At 41.6% G+C, this 23,859-nt stretch overlaps 1 protein-coding gene across 2 annotated transcripts in view; it reads right to left on the reverse strand.

Moving 5' to 3' along the window:
• dscama (Down syndrome cell adhesion molecule a) overlaps nt 1–23,859 on the reverse strand; it is a 78,577-nt gene that overhangs the window by 4,103 nt on the left and 50,615 nt on the right. Inside the window, exons 8-28 of one of the 2 annotated variants that reach the window (XM_028982684.1) lie at nt 21,778–22,050; nt 17,931–18,209; nt 17,698–17,817; nt 17,188–17,367; nt 11,217–11,413; nt 11,035–11,131; nt 10,825–10,953; nt 10,560–10,742; nt 10,290–10,360; nt 9,930–10,170; nt 9,616–9,762; nt 8,306–8,461; nt 7,925–8,058; nt 7,686–7,845; nt 6,057–6,174; nt 5,043–5,203; nt 4,853–4,951; nt 4,570–4,758; nt 3,008–3,298; nt 543–719; nt 75–105 (exon numbers count right to left, since the gene is read on the reverse strand). In XM_028982684.1, coding sequence (XP_028838517.1) covers nt 75–105; nt 543–719; nt 3,008–3,298; nt 4,570–4,758; nt 4,853–4,951; nt 5,043–5,203; nt 6,057–6,174; nt 7,686–7,845; nt 7,925–8,058; nt 8,306–8,461; nt 9,616–9,762; nt 9,930–10,170; nt 10,290–10,360; nt 10,560–10,742; nt 10,825–10,953; nt 11,035–11,131; nt 11,217–11,413; nt 17,188–17,367; nt 17,698–17,817; nt 17,931–18,209; nt 21,778–22,050 — 3,433 coding nt within the window. Of the gene's footprint in view, nt 1–74; nt 106–542; nt 720–3,007; nt 3,299–4,569; nt 4,759–4,852; nt 4,952–5,042; nt 5,204–6,056; nt 6,175–7,685; nt 7,846–7,924; nt 8,059–8,305; nt 8,462–9,615; nt 9,763–9,929; nt 10,171–10,289; nt 10,361–10,559; nt 10,743–10,824; nt 10,954–11,034; nt 11,132–11,216; nt 11,414–17,187; nt 17,368–17,697; nt 17,818–17,930; nt 18,210–21,777; nt 22,051–23,859 lie in introns of those variants that run through there. The other variant, XM_028982685.1, reaches the window with a different exon arrangement.

Below are 23,859 nucleotides of genomic sequence, written 5' to 3' on the forward strand. Positions count from 1 at the left end.
TTCATAGCATGAGAGAGTTATTTGACCCCTGGTTACTATGCCCCTGATTAAACTTATAAGAATAACAGACTTACCTCATCAGCATTTCAGCCAAGCTTTTGGCATCTATGGAACCAAAAAAAAAAGTTTTTACTGATCTGTCACATAGGCACTTTAGATATTCTACACCATAGAACGTAGACCGTGCGTTGCTCAAGGGGACCTCAGTGGACTCGGTTGCGAGTCCACTTCGTTACCCGCTAGGCCACCACTGCCTCACCATAGATGATGTAAAATATAATCCATAAATTTTTGAATGTAAACAGTTGTATTTAAATATCAATATTAGTTGCATTACCACAACATTATGTTTATATTTCATTTAATACAAGCAACGGATTTGCTGGTGAATTATTAGTCTTATTTAGCGTCAGTAAAATATAGCCATAAAAGTGTCATGTTATGTTATACATATGGATGTCATTCTGGAGATTACTGCAAATAGATTAAGCAACATGTGCATATGTAAAAGATAAAGGTAGATAAAGGAGGTATGGCTCCACCTCTAAGCCTCTTCAGCCTCTGCTCCCTCCTCCTTCTCCTTAATACCATCAGCATGACGAAAAGAAGAACGATGCCTATAAGGATGCATGAGATGGTCACCAGCATCTTTAGGCCTTCACCTCCTCCCTTGCGTTCCTTGTTCTTATCAGGAGTTTTGACCAGAGGAGGGATTGTACCTTCACCAAAGTGCACAAACACACAAGTTAACAACGCCTGACCTGTATTGAATGAGAATTTGCAAATCAACTGAATTGTAACAACAATGTTCATTTATGTTTCTAGTCCCTGCTACAAAACTTATGAATATGAACAAGATGACATTGTTCACCAAAACAGCATCTCCAAAATGACAGAATGGTCAAAAAAGTGGTCCAAGGAAAGGCAACCAGGTTAAGGTGAAAAAGGGCAGATCTTGCAAGGATTGTTGGTGAAGATAGAAAGGTGTGAGAAAATACAGTGCAGGAGTAGCTGTGTATGGTGCAGAATAGCAGTAAAACAATCAGAGTGGCCCTGCTGGCATTCACCAACAACTCATCCAAGTCTGATTAATCATGTTATCATTTAAATATCTGTTGTTTATCTGGTGAAGAAAAGGCAGCAGGATGCAGGAAGGGGGTGAAGAAGTATCCAGGACGTCAGCACTTTCCTTATAAGGGACACGTGAAAGAGCTGGCTAACTCTCATGGTCCTGGGGATGGAGACTTGATAGGCCAGTGGGTTTATGTGCCGGACTACGCTGAATAGACCGACTTAGCATGGACCCAGCTTCTTGGAGTCTGATGGCATGGGGAGGTCCCACTTTGTCTCTGGGGTGGAAGAACAGGGCTGGGTGGCGGTGGCCAGCATGGCGTTTTATGGAGTCTGCTGTCCTGGGACAGTGAATAAGGGCCCAGGATCGGTGCAGCTTGCAAATGCGGAGGTTTACTGTGGGCATGGTACCATCCACCACATCAGTGGGGAACCAAATTGGCTGATGTCCAGTGGAGGCTTTAAAGGGGGAGAGGTGCTGGTTCCAAGCTAATTAAATATGGAGAAGAGGACCAGGACCAATTCAGGGAGGAGAACCAAGTGGATGGACGGCTGGAGCAATAGCACTTATTTTTGACATCTTAATTTATTCTTTCTGTTTGTCCATTGGATTCAGGGTGATAGCCGGAGGTTAGGTTGACCATCACACCAAGTTGCCACCAAAACTGTCTCCAGAACCGGGTGGTTCTACAGGAGAGCCACAGCCTGCAATGTAGGTGGTGAGCCAGGATATTCTCTGCAGCAGCGCTTGTGTTGCTTCCGTGCCTGGGGTGGCCTGATGGGGAGGTTGGCAGGGTGTTGCAGCGGGACAGGGTATCTGCGTTTGTGATGCGATACCCAGGGTGGTAAGTGGGAGTGAACTGGAACAGTGCCCATAGGGCCTGGCAAGATTTGGGGAAAGTGCCTCTCAGATGTATACAAGGTTTATGTGGTCCATGAGGATGAGGAAAGGATTTGTGGAGCCCTCTAACCAGTGTTTCCTCTCCTCCAGGGCTAGCTTGACCAAAAGCAGGTATGAAAATATTGTCCAGGAAGACAAACACGTTGGTGACCAGGGCTTGTTTGAGAAAATGAGGGGCATGACTGAATACGGCTGAGGGGGTCCTGAATCCGGTCTTCCACTCACCCCCTTCTTTGATTCGAACCAGGTGAAAGGCATTGCAGAGATCCAGCTTTGGCTCCAGCAAGGATATCAAATGCTGTGTTCAGCAGGGGCAGCGGGTACCATTTTTTCCTGCTGATTTTGTTCAGGTGCCAATAGAGAGGTAGACTGGATGAGAACCCTGTCTTTTTTCCCATGAGGGGCACTGCAGAGGATGTGGAACGGTGGATTATGCCCCTGGCACGGGAACCTGGGCTGATGTGCATGATGTGCATTTTCCCCACATCAGAATGGCCCTGGTACTCAGCAGACTTGGGGCACATGGAGGGCTAACAAGAACAGGCAGGGGTGATCCAGAAGAGTAGTCAAAGACAAAGAGTCGACACGAGGCTTGACCAAGAGCAGAGAAAAAGGCTGGCAACAACAGAGGTATAAATTCACAACCGAAGAGCTGGCGAGGAAGCAGGAAGATGATCAGATGGTTATAGTGGAGATCGTCTTCCTCCTGGTCCTTGTGGTGCAGCGACGTTCCAGGTGCCATGACATAATGTCATGCTGGAAATGTCACAATGGCATTGCGTCTTGTCTAGGCCTCCAAATTCATAAAAAGAGCTATACAATTTCATAGGTGTCCCATTTAGATGTAATGTAATGTAAGTAGCTTTCCTAGTAAAATACTAATGGAGATATTCCTGAGGTAAACCTGCACTACATGTTCAATGAAATGCTATGAAATACTTTAAATTAATGCTTAAAAGTTCAATAACACAGGAAATAATCAGAGAGCATAATATTTTGATCAATGTCACATGACAGAAATGAGAAAACACCTACTTCCATCACTGTTGAGAGTGGCAAACTTCACCCTTTTCTCTGCAAACCCAGCACTATTGTACACCTTCATCTGGAGCTCATACCACGTGGCCTCCTGCAGGTCTTTCAGCATGTAGCTCTTGGTGAGAGATGTACGAGGTCCAGCCATCCATAAGACGGTGTCCACAGGACGATAGTCCAGTGTGAACGATGTGATCGGGCAACCACCGTTGCTCCAGCCCATGAGATTGAGACTGACCCTGGTTGAGTTGATACTTGTGAAGAGCTCCTGCTCCTTGGAAAACTGTGGCTCTGTTCAAAAATGGAAAAACATATTATCAACATTCTACATCTTAATATATTCTAGACATCTTTACATATTCACATTATGAATAAGGTTAATATTAAAGGTGCAGGATATAAGTTGTAGTGATGAGGATGCAAATTGCAAACAGCTGAATGTATGTAATAGAACGTAGAATAACTAGTAACTTGTATTTCTTCAAATTGATTATTTACCTTTATTTAACAATATATTTTTATTAAAGCCAATTCATAAGTCCTGTGTAGGCATCCTTGAGAGTGCACAGATTGACAAAATTCCTATAATTAAAACCATTTCAATTAATTCTTGGAATTCTTGCAATGTGCTGATTTGTCAGTCACTTGTACTCCTGTGAAACATTTGCACGAGTTCTCCAATAAAAAAAAGAAATGCAAGCAGTAATGCAGTTGGGTAGTCTTAGTATAGAAGGACCCATGACCCATGTAAATATCAAGGGTTCAAGTTTATAAAAGCACACCAATTTTCCGTTGAGGCATTAAAAACTACTGAAACTGTAGTTATGAATACAACATTCCATTTTTCGAATAAAACCAACCTCTAAATACTGCACCATTAAATATTTTATCCCAAAAAATCACAATATCCATAGCCACTCTATTCCTGTATAGCATAAGTATGTTGAAGAAAATCCATCTCTGAAGGTAAAAGGAAAACATTCATCTAGACTCTTCTCCATCTGGGCCCCTCGGTGGTGGAATGAACTTCCCCTCGAGGTCAGAACAGCTCAGTCACTGAGCACCTTCAAACGACAGCTCAAGACCTTCCTCTTTAAAGAATATTTAGATTAAATTGTAATTTTCTTGTTGTCGAACTTTGTGTACAGAATCTACAACCGAGTGAATAAAATAGATGTATTCATAGTTGGGGTCCTAGTGAACCGGAATTGATCTCTTCATCGATGGTAACTTGAAAGCACGTTGTAAGTCGCTCTGGATAAGGGCGTCTGCCAAATGCCGTAAATGTAAATGCAAAATGAAACATGGTGGGTGTTGCATTTTTGTTCTGCATATAATGAGTAACGCTGTCAGGCAGACACATTATGAAAATAGGCACATACGTACACAAATTTTGGATTTAGAACTTCAAAATGGTTATTTACTCTGTAAAGCAATTAGGAATTATGTAATCCCACATTGGTGAACATAAAAAAGTCCACATTTTGACAACTGGAGAACCATTAGAAATTAAGGCTCTTTTCAACTTAAATTGAAGATTTCCTCTTTATAATTATGCATACCTTTTCCGTGAGTCTTGGCTTCAATGATCTCACTTATGCGTCCAGGGCCCACAGCATTCTGAGCAGTTAGCGTGAACTTATACCACGTTCCACACTTCAGGTTCTCTAATCGATACAAACGTTCACTAGGGCTGATCGGAATGCTTCCCCACTCTTCACTGTTGTCCTCGGAAAACTGCAAAATGTAACCTGAAGAAATGCAGAAAAAGCAGTGATGCTAATATACATAATAATACTAGTCTGATGCACAATTAAAAGAACATTAAAGATACTTTATGGTCACCTCTTATTGAGCTGCCGCCATTATCTCCTGGAATCCAGGACAGTGTGATGGAAGTAGTAGTTGTTTTAGTTACTGTTAGCCGTGGCTGGTCTGGTGGGACTGAAGATTTTTTTGGTGTGTTAATTAAGTAAAGAATAAAAAAAATCCAGAATGATAATTCATGTTAATTTGCATGCTATCATTGTTTTACCTTGAACCTGTAGGTTTAGTACAATTTCATCGGATCCCCAGCTGTTACTGGCTACACAGGTATAGTACCCAGAGTCCTCAGCTTTCACAGATTTTATGACAAAACTCCCATTTCCGTGGACACTTCTCCTTCCATCAATGACTGCAGGTGTTGGGCTCCCACTGTTAAGCCACAGAAGGTCATTTTCACATGTAACCGCATATGGTTTGAATCATAACACAACACAAATCTAGAAAACAATGTCAGTGTGATCACTATGTAATTTCATGATGCATTCCAATGGTTTGATGCAGCCGTCACAAGACTATAGAAAACCCTAAATTTTGGAAACTTCAGAAATTTATCACAATCACAATTTATCACAAATTTATTCAACAGCCATATTTCGACCTGTTACACAGTGTAGCATAGGATGCATTAACCCATCAGCAAAAATACTTCAAAATGATAAAGAAACCCCCACACATATCCAAGGAACTGTTTTTTTTTATATATTAAACGCAGTGATTTGGCATTATTTATTACCCATACACCATTGAATTTATAACATTTTTCAAATTAAGTTTTATATATAAGACTTGAAATTGAACTATAAGTGGGTCACGTAACAGGACAATGTTTCTCACAGGACAATGTGTTACACTGACACAATACTATTGTGTGTCACGATTGGGTGCTCCTAGAAATGCACCTCAGACAAAAATCTGCTTGACATCAGGGCTGGTTATAAGGACTTGTTGAGCAGCCCATTGGGGGCTTCTACATTTTTATGTGGACCGTACAACTTGTGTTAGTTGTTTTTAGTTCTGGCAATTGTCACACACCTGCGTTTTTTCCCGTTTTTGTTACTTTGTAAAACTAAATCCCATTGCGCTTCATTCTCCTATCATCTCGCGGACGTGACATCGTGTGTGTATGTGTATAGATACATATATAATTGTTTTTTGTTATCATTATTATATGAATTATTATGAACTGCTGAGGATTTGATGTTTACTGTTAACTTCTGATTACCTTTCCTTCATCCACTTGACCGTAGGAGGTGGGTCTCCAACTGCTTTGCAGGGTAAAACAATATCTCTCATCCAAGGTGTTGTCACGGTGCCACTGAAGGTGAGGATTCTGGCAGGAGCTAATGACAAAAAAAAGAGATGCATTCTATGTAGTAACAAATAAGAGTAAATAAATATAAACACGGTAATGTATTATGCATTAACCTGGCTATTTCAGTGGATAAAACCAAATTTACTGAAAGACAATATATGACTCCATCTGTAATCTCATAATATGAATAATTAGCAACAGCTGAATCATGGACATTATTCACTACAGAGGCTAAATCCTATGTCAGATACGGTCTTGTCACCACTGCCAACTGTCCAAATGTAGGTTAAATGTTCTTTTGGCAGGTAAATAAAAATTTGCTGGCCACTGTCCAAGAATTTACTGTTGGTTCCTTCCTATTGGTTAATCACAACTTCAAGCTTAACTTAATCCATCATAATTGAAAAATTTGTGCATTAAAAATGTGAGGGCTAAGAAACTTTCGGTAAGGTGGTGGCCCGACAGTAGCTCGCAGCGGCCTCTCCTGTTCCACAATGGTGTTTACCACCATCCATCCTCAACACCTTCTATAGAGGAACCATTGAGAGCATTCTGACCAACTGCATCACTGTCGGGTTTGGGGACTGTATCGTATTGTATAGTGAGGACAGCAGAGATCATCAGTCTCTCTTCCCTCCATAACAGACGTTTACCACACACGCTGCATTCGCAAAGCCACCAGTATTGTGAAGGACTCTACACACCCCCCAAATGCACTTCACCCTCCTAACCACCCGGGTGGTAGTAGCCTAGTGGGTAACACACTTGTCTATGACCCAGACCTGGGTTCGAATCCCACTTACTACCATTGTGTCCCTGAGCAAGACACTTAACCCTAAATTGCTCCAGGAAGACTGTCCCTGTAACTACTGATTGTAAGTCGCTCTGGATAAGGGCGTCTGATAAATGCTGTAAATGTCCTAACATGTCCTAAAGGTACTAAAGCCCTCACTGCCAGACACTGCAACAGCTTCATCCCACAAGCCATCAGACACCTGAACACTCAGGTCCTTTCCACTTTGGACCGACACCCTGACACACACACACACACACACACACACAATCTGTAGAAATAATCTGTAAAATAATCTATTCATGCATCTTTCCTTTTTGATTATGTTTCTGTAATATATTCTACAAATGCACTGTTTCATTTTGCACAGCGAAATTTGCGCTATTTTATTCGCACATTTATTTATTATTCATTTTACCAGTTTAGCACTGTCTGTCTCATTGTCTACATGTTTTTTAGTTAAATGTTATTCTTGCACTACCTGTGCCCCTGTTTGCACCTCATGTAGCACAGTTTGTCAGCGTCGCACACGTGCACTTTATGTCAGTATGTAACTTTGTCTAATCGTTCAAATGTTAAATGTAGCACAAGAGAAATGTTGTTTCATTTCACTATGTACTGTCTAACATGTATATAGCTGAAATGACAGTAGAGCTCACCTTCAACTTCAAACATACAATGAAACAGCAAGTGTATGATAGAATAGAATAGAATGGAATGGAATAGAATAGCTGCATCTTTAATACCTTTGGCAAGAGGCTCCACTGTGACAATATCACTAGAATTGCCTTGACCTGCAGATGTGAAAGCCACAACCCAGATGCTGTACTTTCTGTTTCGGCTCAAATCCGGTACCCGAATAAGGAACACATCTGGTGCCGCTTCAAACTTTGTTGGGTTTTCTCCCTGCACAGAGATGGTTATTAGTATGTGCAGGATTCATGGAACAGCATTGGTTAGAAATGTGAGGGTGCAGCGGCTGTACCCTGTTATACGGGTTGGAGCAGAAAATTGTGTACTTCCGGATAATTCCATTGAGCTTGAGAGGGGGCAGCCAGGACACATACACCACTGAGTTTGCTGATGCTGCTGCCTTTACACCGGCTGGTGGTCCTGGGACTAAATGGGAAGGAAGATCATTTTTTATAGAAACTGCTTACATTCAGTATTTTAACATATGAACATGGTTTTAATGCTGAACCATACCATTTAGCTAAAAACTTAAGCTAAGGAGATACAACCTACAGGCATGCTTTAGTATTATATATAAATATTGGAATGTCTGAAAGCTATACAGCATGGTGAGACATGATTATGATTCATATTATGACCCTCTAAGTGTAGCAGAACATCACTATGGCCATACCATCTTCTTTGGTGCGGGTGAAGATTTGTTTGCTGCGAACACCATCTCCAGCACGGGTGAAGGCCAAAACCTGGATGCTGTAGTTGGTGTACTTCTCCAGACCAGTCAATTTCAGGAAGGGCTGCATCGTGGTGACATTTCGGATCTCACCAAGCTCTGAGAGAGGACACACAGAACAGAAGACTGAAATAAAATAGAGTAATAAAACGGTTTTCTACTGACCATAAGAGATGCAAGCATTCAAATGACTGCTTATCCTTCCAGCCTGCAGACTACAGATGCAGTACACACAGGATGGGCTGAAAAATAGGTGCAGGTTGCTTTATGACCCAAACATTAATATATTGAAGCATGAGACTGACTATACTACAAAAATTATAGTGATTTTGAAATCATTTTTGTTATTTTAAATGGAAAATGTTGTCCTTACTCTCTTAATAATTCAGACGTGTGCTGTATGTGTAATAAATCAATCAGAACATGCAAAAGATAGATGATTGATTGCTATTTAGATGCCATGTTTACAAATGAACCACTGTTCCACTTTTTTGTAATTATAATACATTTTTATGGGTTATGAGATGCAATGTATGTGTAGGATCCTAGTACAATTTAAATCTTAATGTATTGTTGATTATTGCATTTTGGATAATTGGTTCTTCTAATCTGCATATAATGTACAATGTAAAAAGACAATAAAGGTATTCAATTATTATAAATCAAATCAATTTGTGTGTGTGTATATATATATATCCACAGCTCAGCCAGTGACATGGCTTTACAGATCCAAGTTGTGAGTTCAAATCACAACTCAGACATTGTGTGTTCGTAGATTGTTTGCTCTACCTCTGTATGAATGGTGTGTGTGTGTGTGTGTGCCCTGTGGCACAAATGCTAATTTCATATGCATAACAATAAATATTGATTATTTTATAAAATTGTTTTGAAGCATAATTTTAATAAAATTAGCTGCCTAATATCCAAACGCTGCAAATCCTTCAGTTGACCTTCCATGTATGCAGTCTGGAATAAAAGATTTTTGGAGACCACAAGGTGGCAATATAACATCTGTAGTGCCTGAGTACTATATTCAATCTGACAGATTGTTTGCATGTGCACAATCTAGCAGCACATGCTTTTATAACAGAATATTGAATGTGAGGTCTCCTTACACTTTCATTTGAAAAAATCAATCCCAATCCTACAACCTTGTCTTAGGCATGTTGTATGGTGATTTCACTGGATTTGTACCTTATGCTGCACCATGCTGTGTGAACAATAATCTTATGATAACAGTGATGAGAACATACCTCCATCAGGCAGGTTGGCCCAGTAGATGACACGGAAGCCCTGTAGAACGCCATTAAGTGTTTCATTGGCAGGAGTCTGCCATGATAGGAAAATTGTCTCAGGAGACGTGGCATTGGCCTGGACATTCTCTGGTGGATGGCTTGGTACTATTTGAGGACACATAAAATATGTTTACGGCATTAAATAAAAAAAAGCCTTTCATGAGCAGTCACACTTATGTCCACTAGGTGGAGACACATTCTAAATAATCCACTACTCAGTGACAAAAGGAAAGCCTTTTTCTAGCCATGTAGCATGCAATTATGATACTAACCATCTTCCAAGGTGTAGGCAAAGACTTCCTGTGATATTGGGCCATCTCCCACACTGTTAATTGCATATACCACGACCCCATACTTGGTGAATTTCTGCAGATTGTCAAGTATGATGCTCTCTGGGTCCCCTGTTGCCTCCACTGGGATCTTGATTAACTGGTTTCGTCCTCCAATACTGTATTCCCGGTAACCAACTTTATAGCCCCTTATTACTCCATTCTGCAGATGCTTTTGTGGAGCCTAGCAATAGAAGATGACAACCCATAATTACTTAGGAAGCATGAAACTCAGTGGATGTATACATTTATATATTTAGCAGCTTTTAAGCACAGGTCATCCAATAAATATTTTTTTTTTACCTTCCATGAGACTTTGATACTCAAAGACGAGATAGCTTCAAGTTGAACATCTTGAGGAGGTCCATCAGGAACTAATTATAAAAAAAGGATGTATGTTGGATTTGCATATACAGATAATTTACAGAAAAAAACTTAAAAAATCATATATTCAAATTTCCATTAGTCATTTAGTCCACTCAGCAAAAACACTATTAGCTGTTTATCTGACTTATCAGAGGAAATGTTAACAGTTACAGTAACTGTACATATGGTCCTGGCTGGGAAACCCACCTGCTTCATCTGTTGTGATGGTCAGTTCATTGCCTGCTTTGCTCTTGCCAATTATGTTTTTGGCAAACATGCGGATGTTATAAGTGGTGGAAGGGTGGAGCTCGATGATGGTTGCTTGGTTGAGTTGGGAGGAAACATCTCTTGTTTGCCCACTAGAGGTGAGATCCACAACGTCCCAGGAAGCTACCGAAATAGTGAAAATATTGGTAAAAATCAAGTACTTTAATTCCACATCCTTCTTTATGTTTCTTAACTGATTTGTTACCTGATTTATTTTTATATTCAATATCATAGCCTGTGATTGGACTGTTTCCATCAAAACCCATATTCCACCGCAGGGTGATTGTTCTGTCTCGCACCTCTCCGATCTCCACTTTTGGGGGTTCTGGGGGCTCTGAGAACAAAAAAAAACAAAAACATGTCACCATTGAAACTCTACCCACACCTCATGTCCTTACATCTGAGCCAATCCTACCTCGCACAATCAACTGAATCAGCCCTCTATCTTCACCATAGGAGTTTATGGCATGACAAGAGAAGAAGCCAGAGTCCTCTCGCACTGTGGGGGAAATCTAGGAGAGAAAGGCGAACTTGAATGAGCCTGCACTGCTCGCACTTTTTAATGCAATCTGCAGATGAACGAGAAGGCGTACAAACCTGTAGGGTGGAGGCGACCTCGTCGCCCTCCTCTTTGACGGTGACCACGTAGCGGTTGGTTTCTGGGTTAATTATGTGAGCCTCCTTCTCCCAGCGCACCATGATGGGCTTTTCACCGTGGGCAGTGCAGCTCATCTCTTTTTTCTCACCCTTTATGGCGTATGTTGTGTTTGGGTATGACGTGATCATGGCGGGGACTGTTAGAATAAATATTTGAGACAATAAAAGACATTATTAAAAAAAAATCCTACTTGTTGCGTATTTTTTCCCCTCAAATCATGCTTAAAATGAAGATGAAGAGGGAAGAAAACCTCTCTGGTAAAAACCACCAAGTTTCATTTCAAGTTTATTTTTTATTCTTATTATAATTTTTTTCAATTTGAGCAGATTCACATGGGATCCTCTAAGTGGCACATTAGGCCTAGAATGAGCTTGTTCTGGCAGACATCAGAAATGCTGTTATGAAAGCAAATTGTGCATTGAGTTCCAGCAAAGCATCACAGATGAGGGCCAGAGAGGTCTAAGTTGAGCTATGATGCTGTGACAGAAAGACTGTTGCCTAAAATGAATTGAAATGTTCAGATCTTTGTTAGGGTGGAATGGCAATAAGTCTACAAATCGTCTACACATTATGTACATCTTTAATTCAACATTTAAAGAAATGTTTAAAGAAAAACAGAAAAACGCCATTTCATACACCATCATGCCCCTAATACATCAGGCATATTAAATTAATACTGACTATAGCATGGATGAATATTCATTTACTCTGGGGCTCAACTAAACTTACCCTTTCTTCAATTGGCTGAACATTTAACAAATAAATAAGCAATAAGCAGTGCTTAATATCTATAATAGCTGGGGCAGGTTAAAGAAAGCGGTGGTGTTTTAGGCGCTGCGTCAGCCATTTGATAGAAGCAGGAGGACTGAGGACTGCTGCAAAGCTCCGCTGCCTCTGTGACGTGATACAATGTGTCAGGCTAAGGGTTGCAAACGTTTAAGTCTCATCTCTTATTCACTCACCAGGCACATTTCAGGAGGCACAGCAAAACAAAAAAAAGGGTGTGTGTCTGATCGGGGGAGGGGGTATATGGGGGGCACTGATTTATTTTGCATGACAACTATGAATTTTTAGTGAGGCCCGTTTCGAGCAAAGGGGAGCAGAATTACTCCTCGGCCTTATCTAAATGTTATCGCTTTGAATGAGGGTTTTTCCATTCTGCTGGCTGCTGGTTGCGGATCGGCGCTTCGGCTCCCTTGAGACCGGCAGTCGTGCCTTGATGACCGCAGAATGCCAGATAACATCTGCAAATGACGGCATTTTTCATTGCGGCCTGCTGCATTTGCACACTACACAGGAACAAAAGCACCCCAAGAGTGAGTTCTTCAATTCCTGACAAATTGAGGAAATATCCCAAACTGGTACAAATGAACAATGCAGAAAATAGGGGTGGGGCCATGACATTCTTTGTCTGAGTGGAGGAGCTACGCCCTCCCCTCAGGAAGCCCGATGACTTGGTAATTACAGTGTTGATGTATTTTTTTAATATCCAGTAAAGTTACAGGAAGAGAAATATGCCCCTTAATAGCGCATCTAAAGAGAGCTCAAGGAAGTGAAAATCTTCTCCATCTTTTTCAGCTTCAAAATGGGCCATGTATTTGTAATTTAACCATATGCAAATGGTTTGTCCTATAGGCAGTGAACCTTGAGTTAATAAAAATATTGACAGGTTTTATGAAGCTAAAGTAAAGGAAATCCATAGACGAATCTGTGTGTCTCTCTTCCTTAAAAAAAATAAAGAAGATGAAAGCTTAGCACGCTGGGACGTCAAAGATTTCAGATGATTTTTACCCAATCAAGGTGAAGCCTCTTGAGTACTGGGCTTGAAAAAGATTGGCTTTTTTTTTTTTTGCTCTGATGAAAGCCAAATCCAGGCCTTTAAAAAAATGCCCTTCAGTATGGGAACATTGTCCAATACAAGTCTGAATGGAACTATAAATAGCAACATGCATGATTCTGAGCATTTCTGTGTGTGTGTGTGTGTGTGTGTGTGTGTGTATGTGTGTGTATTCTGATACATTTATAAACATTGATATATGAAATATAATTACCCAGTGTAACTGTTCACTACAGATATAAAGGGATGTAGTGGAAATTACACAACATTTCAACCTATAAAGAACATTGCCTTTCCTCCCTCCTCTTCCACAAGAACCCACTCTGCTCTGTGGCTCCCTTTCACCTGGATATGTTACCATGCCAACTGGCTATGGCCTGCCTGTATTCTCCTCCATGCTTTTAGAGGGTTTGTCAATAGAGGACAAGAATAGAACAGAAATCTGAAATTGATTTTAAAGATGTTACTGCATCTAGATTTAATATACAGTCTCTCAATAACAGGTCCCTGGCCCACCGGGTGGCACCATGTCACTGTCTTCTTAACCCTAATTACCCTCATGCGTTGTCTAATTCTCTAATTAGAGCACGCCCCTATATAGCTCCCAGGCTTCAGGACCATTTGCACAGCCCCATACAGCCCAGAGTCGTGTTTATAGGCTACCATGCCTGGTTGTGTATAAATGTTTTGCAGCTCTGCCTCGTGTGACCCTCTCGGCGTGACAACGATGGTTGTCTTTTAAATCATTTGTTTCAGTTTTTATGGTAGTATGTGTCCTTAGTGGATACACAGTAGCACACAACATCATTTAATATGTTTATTTCAACCTGTCCTTTCAAAATAACACAATCTGACACACATCCATAAATATTGAATGGATATAGGGACCAGACAAAAGACACAGTACCCCGCCCCTAAACACACACGGCTTATCTTCATGACAGCTCAGCACAAAGCATAGATTCATAGCTTGATTAAAATACATTTGTTATCTTTTGATTCAGATTTCTTCAATTTCAAATATAGGATGTATATATGTATGGAAATCTAGAGAAGAACATAGTCTCCATTTTGATGGTGCAGATGGAACCAGAAGACCCGGGTTCGAATCCCACTTACTACCATTGTGTCCCTGAGCAAGACACTTAACCCTAAGTTGCTCCAGGGAGACTGTCCCTGTAAATACTGATTGTAAGTCGCTCTGGATAAGGGCGTCTGATAAATGCTGTAAATGTAAATGTAAATATCCATGGGATAATGGTGAAATGAATCAACAACAAGATGCACAAGGACTTGAGTGACTTTGACATACCAAATTGTGATCCTAGATGCCTGGATCAACTGCAATTTTTTGTTCCCAGGCCGCAGTGGTCAGGAGCTACAAAGTGCTCTAAAGAAAGAAAACCGCTGGCATCCAAAACAGTGCTGGTAGGTTTTCCAATCCATCTGCTGAAAACGCTCATGATGGTTCTATAAAGGTGTATATGGTATATAAAGGTGTCAGGTGTCAGCAGCATGCATAAAAAAAAGAGAAAAAAGGGATGGACCAACGAGTGTGGCTCGAGTTACCAGCGGACAGTGAAAACAACACTCTGCTTGGTGCCTGGGGGCCTCTACTTATCTCAGATGCTGCGAGCATGGCCAAGCACACCAAACAGCATTAGCAATATTTTATGTTGAGCTGATCAATAGCACAGAGTCAACTTAAGGTTGAATGCAGACATGTGTGTGTGTGTGTTTATGTGTGTTTATGGTTTGTGTTCGAGAAATATAGAGAGCCACTGAGAAAGAGAGAGAGAGAGATTCTGGCTCGGGCTGAGAACAACTCTGCAGGGAAGCGTCTGCTATAGCTTGATAACAACTGCACTGGGAAATTAGCCTTGCTAACATCAGAGCGTGATCAAATGAGAATATGACTTTTCCCAAACATGGCCAAGCAGCCTGAAACAGTACCTTTAAAACAAATGAGCTGCTATACAATATTTGGATTTCTTGCATTTATCTAAATTTATTCCGGATTAATGGATGCGCCTACCCATCAGACAGAGACTCTGACTGCACAGATTTTTAATTATTATTATTTATTGCTTAGACAGGACACATAAAAATGTCTGTTATCTTAATTACCGATTTTCTTAACCATTTCTTACTATGATCATATCAGTGAATCAGGCAACTGAGTATAATGGCTGCACTTTAAATTCATTAAAGCTAAAACCATTACCATGCAAAACAACTTACAAAGACAAAAAAGCCTGCAGAATATGGAACGCTAGAGGTATTAAACAAATATTTAATGTCTTAGACATTCAAAAATGACTTAAAATAGATTTAAAGATATTAGAGAAAAATTACAGTTTAGCAACAATGCCACAAACTTTGCTGCTTCAATGTGAACTATCTAATATTCTGACAAGTCAAAGAAAATGAGCTATTCTTGGTTTTACTTAGTCACAGTTAGTAGGTATATCTAAATATAAAACTGGGACAACAGTCTGAAGAGCACATCACAGTTATGAAATATATATTTTTAAATGCCTGGAATGTGATTATCACAAACTGAAAGGCACAGTCTTAAATTCCTCACCAACTCAATATTACAACCAGCATACTTTTTTGCTGGCATCATAAATCATTTTATAAATCATGCACAAAAAATGCACAGAAGGGATGCTACAATCTGACAGGAGGATGCAACTGCAACTAATAGACATTTTTTAAAATTCAAAAATCTAATATTTAGGGAGAAATCTGTGTAGTGAGAAAAATATAAAATATATAACCAGTCAAAACATAGAGCTAAATATAAAGAACACAAGTAGACCAAGTAGAGAATACCAAGTCCATCTATAGCTGCAGATCTATTAAACATGCTAAACTAAACATGAGTGTCATTTTCAGAGAAGGTGTGGTGTCCAAGGACCAAAGCCTTATTTACCAGTTTATATTTAAACACTGTAAAACCACTAGTCAAAAAATAGGTGAATACTATAAAAAATGCAATAACATGGGTTATTTCTGCTATTGGTAAACATTGTATTTTTATAGTACATCATGAATTAACATTATTATTGTTTTAAGCGTATAGTTTTGCCTCGCCTGTAGAAAGGGGAAACACCAAGGCCACATTACAAACTGATTCACCAGCCTTTGTTGCTGGAGTCATACATCATGTCAACAATGCTCCATGCAAGTTAGGAAGACAGGGAAAACAGGAAGCAATGGGAGGAGATAAACCGAACAATGTGAGCGAGTGGCGCGGGCGGGGGAGACAGAAGTGGGGGGAGATACAGCTCTTCCTCGGAGCTCACTTTTCCACATGGCAGCCTCTGCTTGAATAAAGAGTTCAAGGCTTAATGGAGGGGAGATAAGTCTTTGGCTACTCAGCGGATAAACACACGTTTCCAGTGAACACGCTGCTCTTGTGGGATTCGCTGAGGCAGAAAACATGGACTACTGCGGCATACTGTAGCTGTGGTGGCACTCTGTCGCAGAATATGGCACAGTAAACTCAAATGACCTTTCAACCACCATTAACAGAAAGGGCACTGTTTTTGAGCTGGTGCTAAGCGCAACGTTATACGCTAGGGTTTTGGTCGGTGTCCTCAGATTTTAGGTAACTAGAAAGAAGGACTTGGTTGTTATCCATATCTTAAAGAAGAGGAACTAATTATCCTTTTTGTTGGTGTGAGTTTAAAATGGGACTTCGTCACTCTGGTAAAAATTTTTACCTGCGTCGGTCAATATCTTACATGTGCAAACATTATTAAAGATCATCTTTCTTTTTTGTTGAATATATTTATTTATGTAAATCCTTAGCCTAGTAAACAGGCCACACTAAACAGGCATGAAGTACCAACTGCACTTAGTACCAGTTTGAAAATAGTGCCCAGAGCATGAAACCTAGATTTCTCTTACTGGCAAAAGAGGGGGCAGACAAATGCTGTGCCTAATACTTAATAGAAAATGACAAGAAGCTCCTACAAATAAATGAAAGACTTTATACAGATGCTGCAGAACGGTGTTAGAATGGTGAAAGAGTGGGAGAAGGCTCTCTTAGAGGATGGTCTTACTTTTGACGTTGAGGAACATGGACTTGCTGACGTCAGCTCCCACATCGTTGCTGACCTTGCACAGGTAGTAGCCTTTGTCCTCTTCCAGAACATGTTTGATGAGAAGTGAACCATTGCGGAGCTGCTGAATCCTGTTGCCTGAGTTCAGGACAATGGGCTGGAACTGGGGCACTCCTGAACCTTAGGGAGATAACCATCCCTGCTTAGAAATGTTGGTACTCACTGATGAAAAACTGCACATTTAAGACCTACTTACAGACGTACTGTATAATATTGACACTGAATAAGCAACAGTTTGCTTTTCTTAAGAAAAGGATTTGATTTCTACCTATATGCAGTTGCATTGTTGTTGAATAGAAGGCAACCATTTCTAGCAAAACAAAAATAGATCTGTGTAGATATATTCAGTTTTCTACACTGTCCTATACCCGGTCATGTTGGGAACATTTGGCTTTCTTAACGGCTCAAGGATGTTAATATTGTAACAGAATGTTCGTAATATGTACATGCCTTTAGAGTACTTCCACACTATTGTAGGAGGGGGATAACCCTTTGCAGAGCAGCTCAGAATCACAGCCTTTCCATGAATGCCATCCTGGTTTTCCGGCTGCACCAAAAACTTTGGCGGTTCTTTTGGCACAGAAAAGAGAAAGTTGTGTCACTTGCTTAATATATACAAAAGCACATGTTATGTCACATTATTGCAGATATTTACTGCACAGTTGTATAAACATTTTTCTCACCTCTAACAATGAGCTGGCTCTGATGCTCAACTGAGGCTGCATCGTTGCTGGCGATGCAAGTGTAGTTGCCATTGTGCACAAGCGAGAGGTTGGCAATGCGGAGCGAGCTGGAGAACTCTGTGTTGTCAATGGTCACACCCAGACTGGCATTAATGGGACGCCCATCCTTATGCCAGGTGAACGAGATGGGGAAGTCACCAGAAGTCACTGAGCATGGGATATAAACCCGCTGGCCAATAGAGAAACGAGGGAACTCAAAGGGTTGGATGAAGGGAGGCACTGTAAAAAGAAGTCAGAAAAAATAAAATAGAATATTGAAAAATATTCTCATAGTGGGGCACATCAGATAAAAAGCTGCATCGATTGGATGGATAATTTAAATATTCAGGAAGACTTTATGAGAATGTTGCAGAATTCTGTTCAAACTTTCATGGCAGCATTTGCCCTGCCGAGCCACCAGGGGGCAAGTGCACCTCTGCAGCGGCCTGGCAGGAACCCGTGATGTAAAAAAAAGTGTCACATGTGATACACAGTAGCACAGCACATGGTGCACACAGTGAAATATGTCCTCTGCATTTAACCCTTCACCCTGAGTGAGCAGTGGGCAGCCATGACAGGCGCCCGGTGAGCAGTGTGTGTACAGGGTGGTAGTAGCCTAGTGGGTAACACACTCGCCTATGAACCAGAAGACCCAGGTTCAAAGCTCACTTAGTACCATTGTGTCCCTGAGCAAGACACTTAACCCTAAGTTGCTCGACACTTGGGGCCCAGCTGGGCCCAGCCAGAACTGGACCCACTGTGAACTGGAACCACAGAACTGGATCCAACTGTGGACCCACCACCAGCAGGAGGAACATGAAGGGTCTGGTGCAATGTGGATCGGGTGGCAGGAGCACAAAGGCAGGAGCTTTGGTGGTCTAATCCCTGAACAAGGAAACTGGCTATTGGGACATGGAACCTCACCTCTCTGGCGGGGAAGGAGCTGGAGGTCTATGGGGCATGGCTGGTATGTGGGTCCAGAAGCAGCAGACAGGTACCAGACGGCCAAGCGGGCTGCAGCAGTGGCAGTTGCCGAGGCCAAATCTTGGGCGTGGGTGGAGTTCAGTGAGGTCATGGAGAAAGACTACTGATCAGCTACAAAAAGGTTCTGACAAACCATCCTATGTCTCAGGAGAGGAAGGCAGCAACTCGCTCACACTGTTTACAGTGGGGATGGAGAGCTGCTGACGTCAACTGGGTCTAGAGTTTGGCGGTGGAAGGAGCTCCTCAATCCCACCAATGTGCATTCCGATGAGGAACCAGAGCTGGGATACCTGGGTATGGACTGTCCAATCTCAGGGGCAGAAGTTGCTGAGGTAGTCAAACAGCTAAACAGCAGCGGAGCCCCAGGGGTGGATGAGATCCATGCTGGGTATCTCTTGGCTATGGATGTAGTAGGGCTGTCATGGTTGACACATCTCTGCACCATTGCGTGGACATCGGGGGCCAGATGGAGTGGCAGACTGGGTTGGTGGTACCTGTTTTTAAGAAGGGGGACCAGAGGGTGTGTTCCCTGGAAAGGTCTACTCCATGGTACTGGAGAGGAGGGTCCAGTTGAATCTCGATTCAGGAGGAGCAATGTGTTTTTCGTCCTGGTTTGCCCAACCAATCCACATGTGTTTAGTGTATTTGGAGAAGGATTATGACCATGTCGGGGTGGTAGTAGCCTAGTGTAGCCTAGTGGGCAACACACTTGCCTATGAAGACCCAGGTTCAAATCCGGCTTACTACCATTGTGTCACCAAGCAAGACACTTAACCCTAAGTTGCTCCAGGGGGACTGTCCCTGTAACTACTGATTGTAAGTCTCTCTGGATAAGGGCGTCTGATAAATGCTGTAAATGTAAATGTGTCCTCAGGGGCATCCTATGGGGACACTCTAGGAGTATGGAGAGGATGGCCTTTTGTTAAGAGGAGCGTGAGTTTGGTCCGCATAGCCGGCAGTAAGTCGGACCTGTTCCTGGTGAGGGCTGCACTCCGCCAGGGCTGCCCTTTGTCACCAGTTCTATTCATAACCTATATGGACAGAATTTCTAGGTACAGACGTGGAGTGGAGGGTGTCAAGTTTGGTGGCAGGAGAATCTCATCTCTGTTTTTTCAGATGATGTGGTCCTCCTTGCTTCATCAGGCAGTAAAGGGAAGATAAGAATTTGTGCTATTACTGCAGCAGCTGTAATCATTTTAGTTCCAACTGCCCGAATCGTCCTCACCAAGCACTGTTGGAAAACACCCATAGTGAGCCCTGAAACCCACTGCTCCACCACCCCGTACACTCTTCTCTTCAGAATGAACTGGGCAACAGCAACCCCTGGTAGCCACCAGGCACGTGCACTGGTGCACTCTGGAGCAGCAATGAATCTGATGGACGTTGACCTGGTCAACTGCCTTGGAATCCCAACCAACCCATGTCACCCTCCTTGAACAGTCATGGACCTGGACAGACAACATCTGTGTTCTGGAAGGGTTTTGTTCCAGACTGCCCTCATCATGCAGCACATCGAACCCTATCACAAGACCACGATAGTGTTTTTCCTGATGGCCACACCCCCACGACCCTGTCATTCTTGGCCACCCCTGGAAAACCAAGCCACGCTCATGTCCAGCCAATAAATAACAAGATTTTTAGGCCTTTTTGTAAAAATACCCTCAGAATTACAGTATGTTTACAGTATGTTTTTAACTGCTGATCCCTGTATTAAGACATTTACAATATTTCATATTAAGCTGGGTGTGAAAGCATTATGTTTATCTGTTAAAAGCAGTATTCAGTGCATGTTAAAAAACTGGTTTGCAATTTTACTGGGTTAAAATGGACATAAGGGAATAAATAATTTCATGTAATGACCAGAAATCACTATAAGCAGCATTTTTTTCCTCTTCATGGGACATTTAACATTAATCACAGTCTCAAGGGACACTGTAGCTATGGGAAAATGCAGTTTGACAAATTAATGATTTAAAACCACACTGAAATTAGCAGCACTCTAGTGCTTATTTAATTCAAAGAGTAAAAACGGGACAGGGTGCTCATGGGAATTGGTATATTATATTCCCTTTGAATTTTAAGCAGCCAAGGAGCATGTCAGCTCCACTATGATGGTGGGGTGTTCAAAATGCTTTGATATAATTCTGATGTAGAAGTGGGTAGAGTAGCCATAAATTTTACTCAAGTATGAGTACTGCAAAATAATAATACACAAGTACAAGTAAAAAGTAGCCAAAAAATTACTCAAGTAAGAGTACAAATGTATGTAGTGTTAAGGGTACTCAAGTACAGAGTAACTGCAGGATTATAATAGGTCATTTATGTTTTAGAATATATGTATTATTCTGGTATTTTCTAAAAATAAATAATTATATATGCTATATATGCTAGCATTGATATATTAAATAAAACAGGGCAGTGGTGGCCTAGCGGTTAAAGAAGCGACCCCGCAATCAGAAGGTTGCCGGGTCGAACCCCGATCCGCCAAGGTGCCACTGAGGTGCCACTGAGCAAAGCACCGTCTCCACACACTGCTCCCCGGGTGCCTGTCATGGCTGCCCACTGCTCACTCAGGGTGATGGGTTAAATGCAGAGGACAAATTTCATTGTGTGCACCGTGTGCTGTACTGCTGTGTATCACATGTGACAATCACTTCACTTTTTTTTTTTAAACTATAATGCTAATTTCTCTATGAAAAAGCTTATGGCACCAGTTTATAAAATGTTTACAAACAATATAAAAACTGTTTACGAATAGTAAATAGTCAATTGTTAGATACTGACATGTGTGCCATTTGTCTGTTTAAATGTCTTTGGTGCATACCTTTTACCGTGACGTGGACCGTCTGGCTGATGGGCTGCTTGGGCTGGACCTGCACATTGCAGGTATACTCCCCCTGGTCCATGTCCTGCACATTCGACAGCTTCAGGGTGCCATTATTTTCGAAGGCGCGCTGCCGGTCGTTGAATGGAAGCAAATTTGAGTTCTTGTACCATTTGATGGAGTAGTACGGGTAGCCGATCACCCGGCAATGAATGTATGTATCGCGGCCAACTATGGCTGTGAGATTTCTCATTGGCCGTATGCTGGCGGGTCCTGAAAGTAGATCAATACACAAACATACATAAATACATAACTTACTGTAAGCTCGGCTCTATCTTAAATATGAGTGTGTGTAAATGCGCCAGCAAGGTCAGCACAGTACGGTGAAGTTTTAGCGGCCTCCCTGTGACCAAATCAAAACCAAAACCTTTGTCTATGTGTTAAATCATACTATTATGCACTAAAGAATTTCATTATTTATTTCTCGCTATTCTTGCAGATTGAGACTAGGCTCAGTCTGCAGTTTACCTTTCGTGCACACCAACAATTATTATCCTCGCTGCTATTACAGGACTGGTGATGCACGGAACAATCATTATACTGTCTGTGAAATCACCCCAGTGGGTATTTATCTTGGGTATTCTGCTGTGGTGTACAGTCTGTGATTTTGACGTATAAGTAGACACAGTGAAGACGATCATGGTACTGATGAAGGCTGAAAACGCAATACAGAGCACAAAATAACTGATTCTGACGTAAAGGTCTTCACATGCTGCAACCTTCTACTGAGGTGCTGGAACTGGTAGAAAAATCTGCCTCGTAATCTGCTTTGTGATCCCCCCACCATAAGGGTTCAAAAATATCCCACTGGTTTTGCCATTTGTAGGAGGTTCCCTGCATGTATCAGCAGGGACATATCTCACTGCTAACTACATGCCAGACAATATTGCTCATCAGCCATCTGGTAAATCTTGTTAATTGCATCACACCACCCAGTCATGAATTAAATAGAAGACACTGCATGGGCAGAATTATTTTTGACATGTGACCAAAATACTGAAAACTCCAGAGAACCAGAGAGGTGGATAATGAATAATGAATAAAAACATGAGGATAATGGTTCCACACGTATGATCTTACGTAATAAAGAATGTACTATAAGAAGCAGTTTTTTTAAAGACAACATCAGAAATTAATGGGCATAATGCCAGAAATCTAAGATTTAGAAATCTTTCCTCATTTTTTCAACTTTATTCCTAGATGGATTACATTTTTTCCTCAGAATTCTATTCAAGAGCACCTCATAATGAAACAGTGAAAAGGTCCATCAGATTGGATCTCTCCAGAGATCAGATTCAAGTATGGGCTCTGGCTGGGCCACTCAAGGACATTCACAGAGTTGTCCTGAAGCTACTCCTTTGATATCTTGGCTGTGTGCTTAGGGTTGAAAGATGAACCGTCACCCTGAGTTCAAGAGTGCTGTGGAGCAGGGTTTTTTTTTTTATCCAGGATGTCTCTGTATATTGCTGCAGTCATCTTTCCCTCTATCCTGACTAGTCTCCCAGTTCCTGCAGCTGAAAAATATCCTCACAGCATGATGCTGCCACCACCATGCTTCACTGTAAGGATGGTATTGGCCTGGTGATGAGCGGTGCCAGGTTTCTTCCAAACGTTACGGCTGACGTTAACACCAAAGAGTTTAATCTTTGTCTCATCAGACAATGTGCCTTTTACAAAGGAGTGGCTTCCATCTGGCCACTCTACCATACAGGCCTGATTGGTGGATTGCTGCAGAGATGGTTGTCTTTCTGGAAGGTTGTCCTCTGTCCACAGAGGTCCTCTGGAGCTCTGACAGAGAGAACATCAGGTTCTTGATCACCTCCCTGACTAAGGACCTCCTCTCTCGATTGCTCAGTTTAGGTGGCTGGCCAGCCCTAGGAAGAGTCTTGGTGGTTTTGAACTTCTTCCACTTACAGATGATGGAGGCCACTGATAGAGGCTCATTGGGACTTTCAAAGCAGCAGATTTTTTTCTGTAACCTTCCCCAGATTTGTGCCTTGAGATCCTGTCTTGTAGGGCTAC

This window comes from Denticeps clupeoides, chromosome 6 (genome assembly GCF_900700375.1).
Source record: "Denticeps clupeoides chromosome 6, fDenClu1.1, whole genome shotgun sequence".
Taxonomy (NCBI): domain Eukaryota; kingdom Metazoa; phylum Chordata; class Actinopteri; order Clupeiformes; family Denticipitidae; genus Denticeps; species Denticeps clupeoides.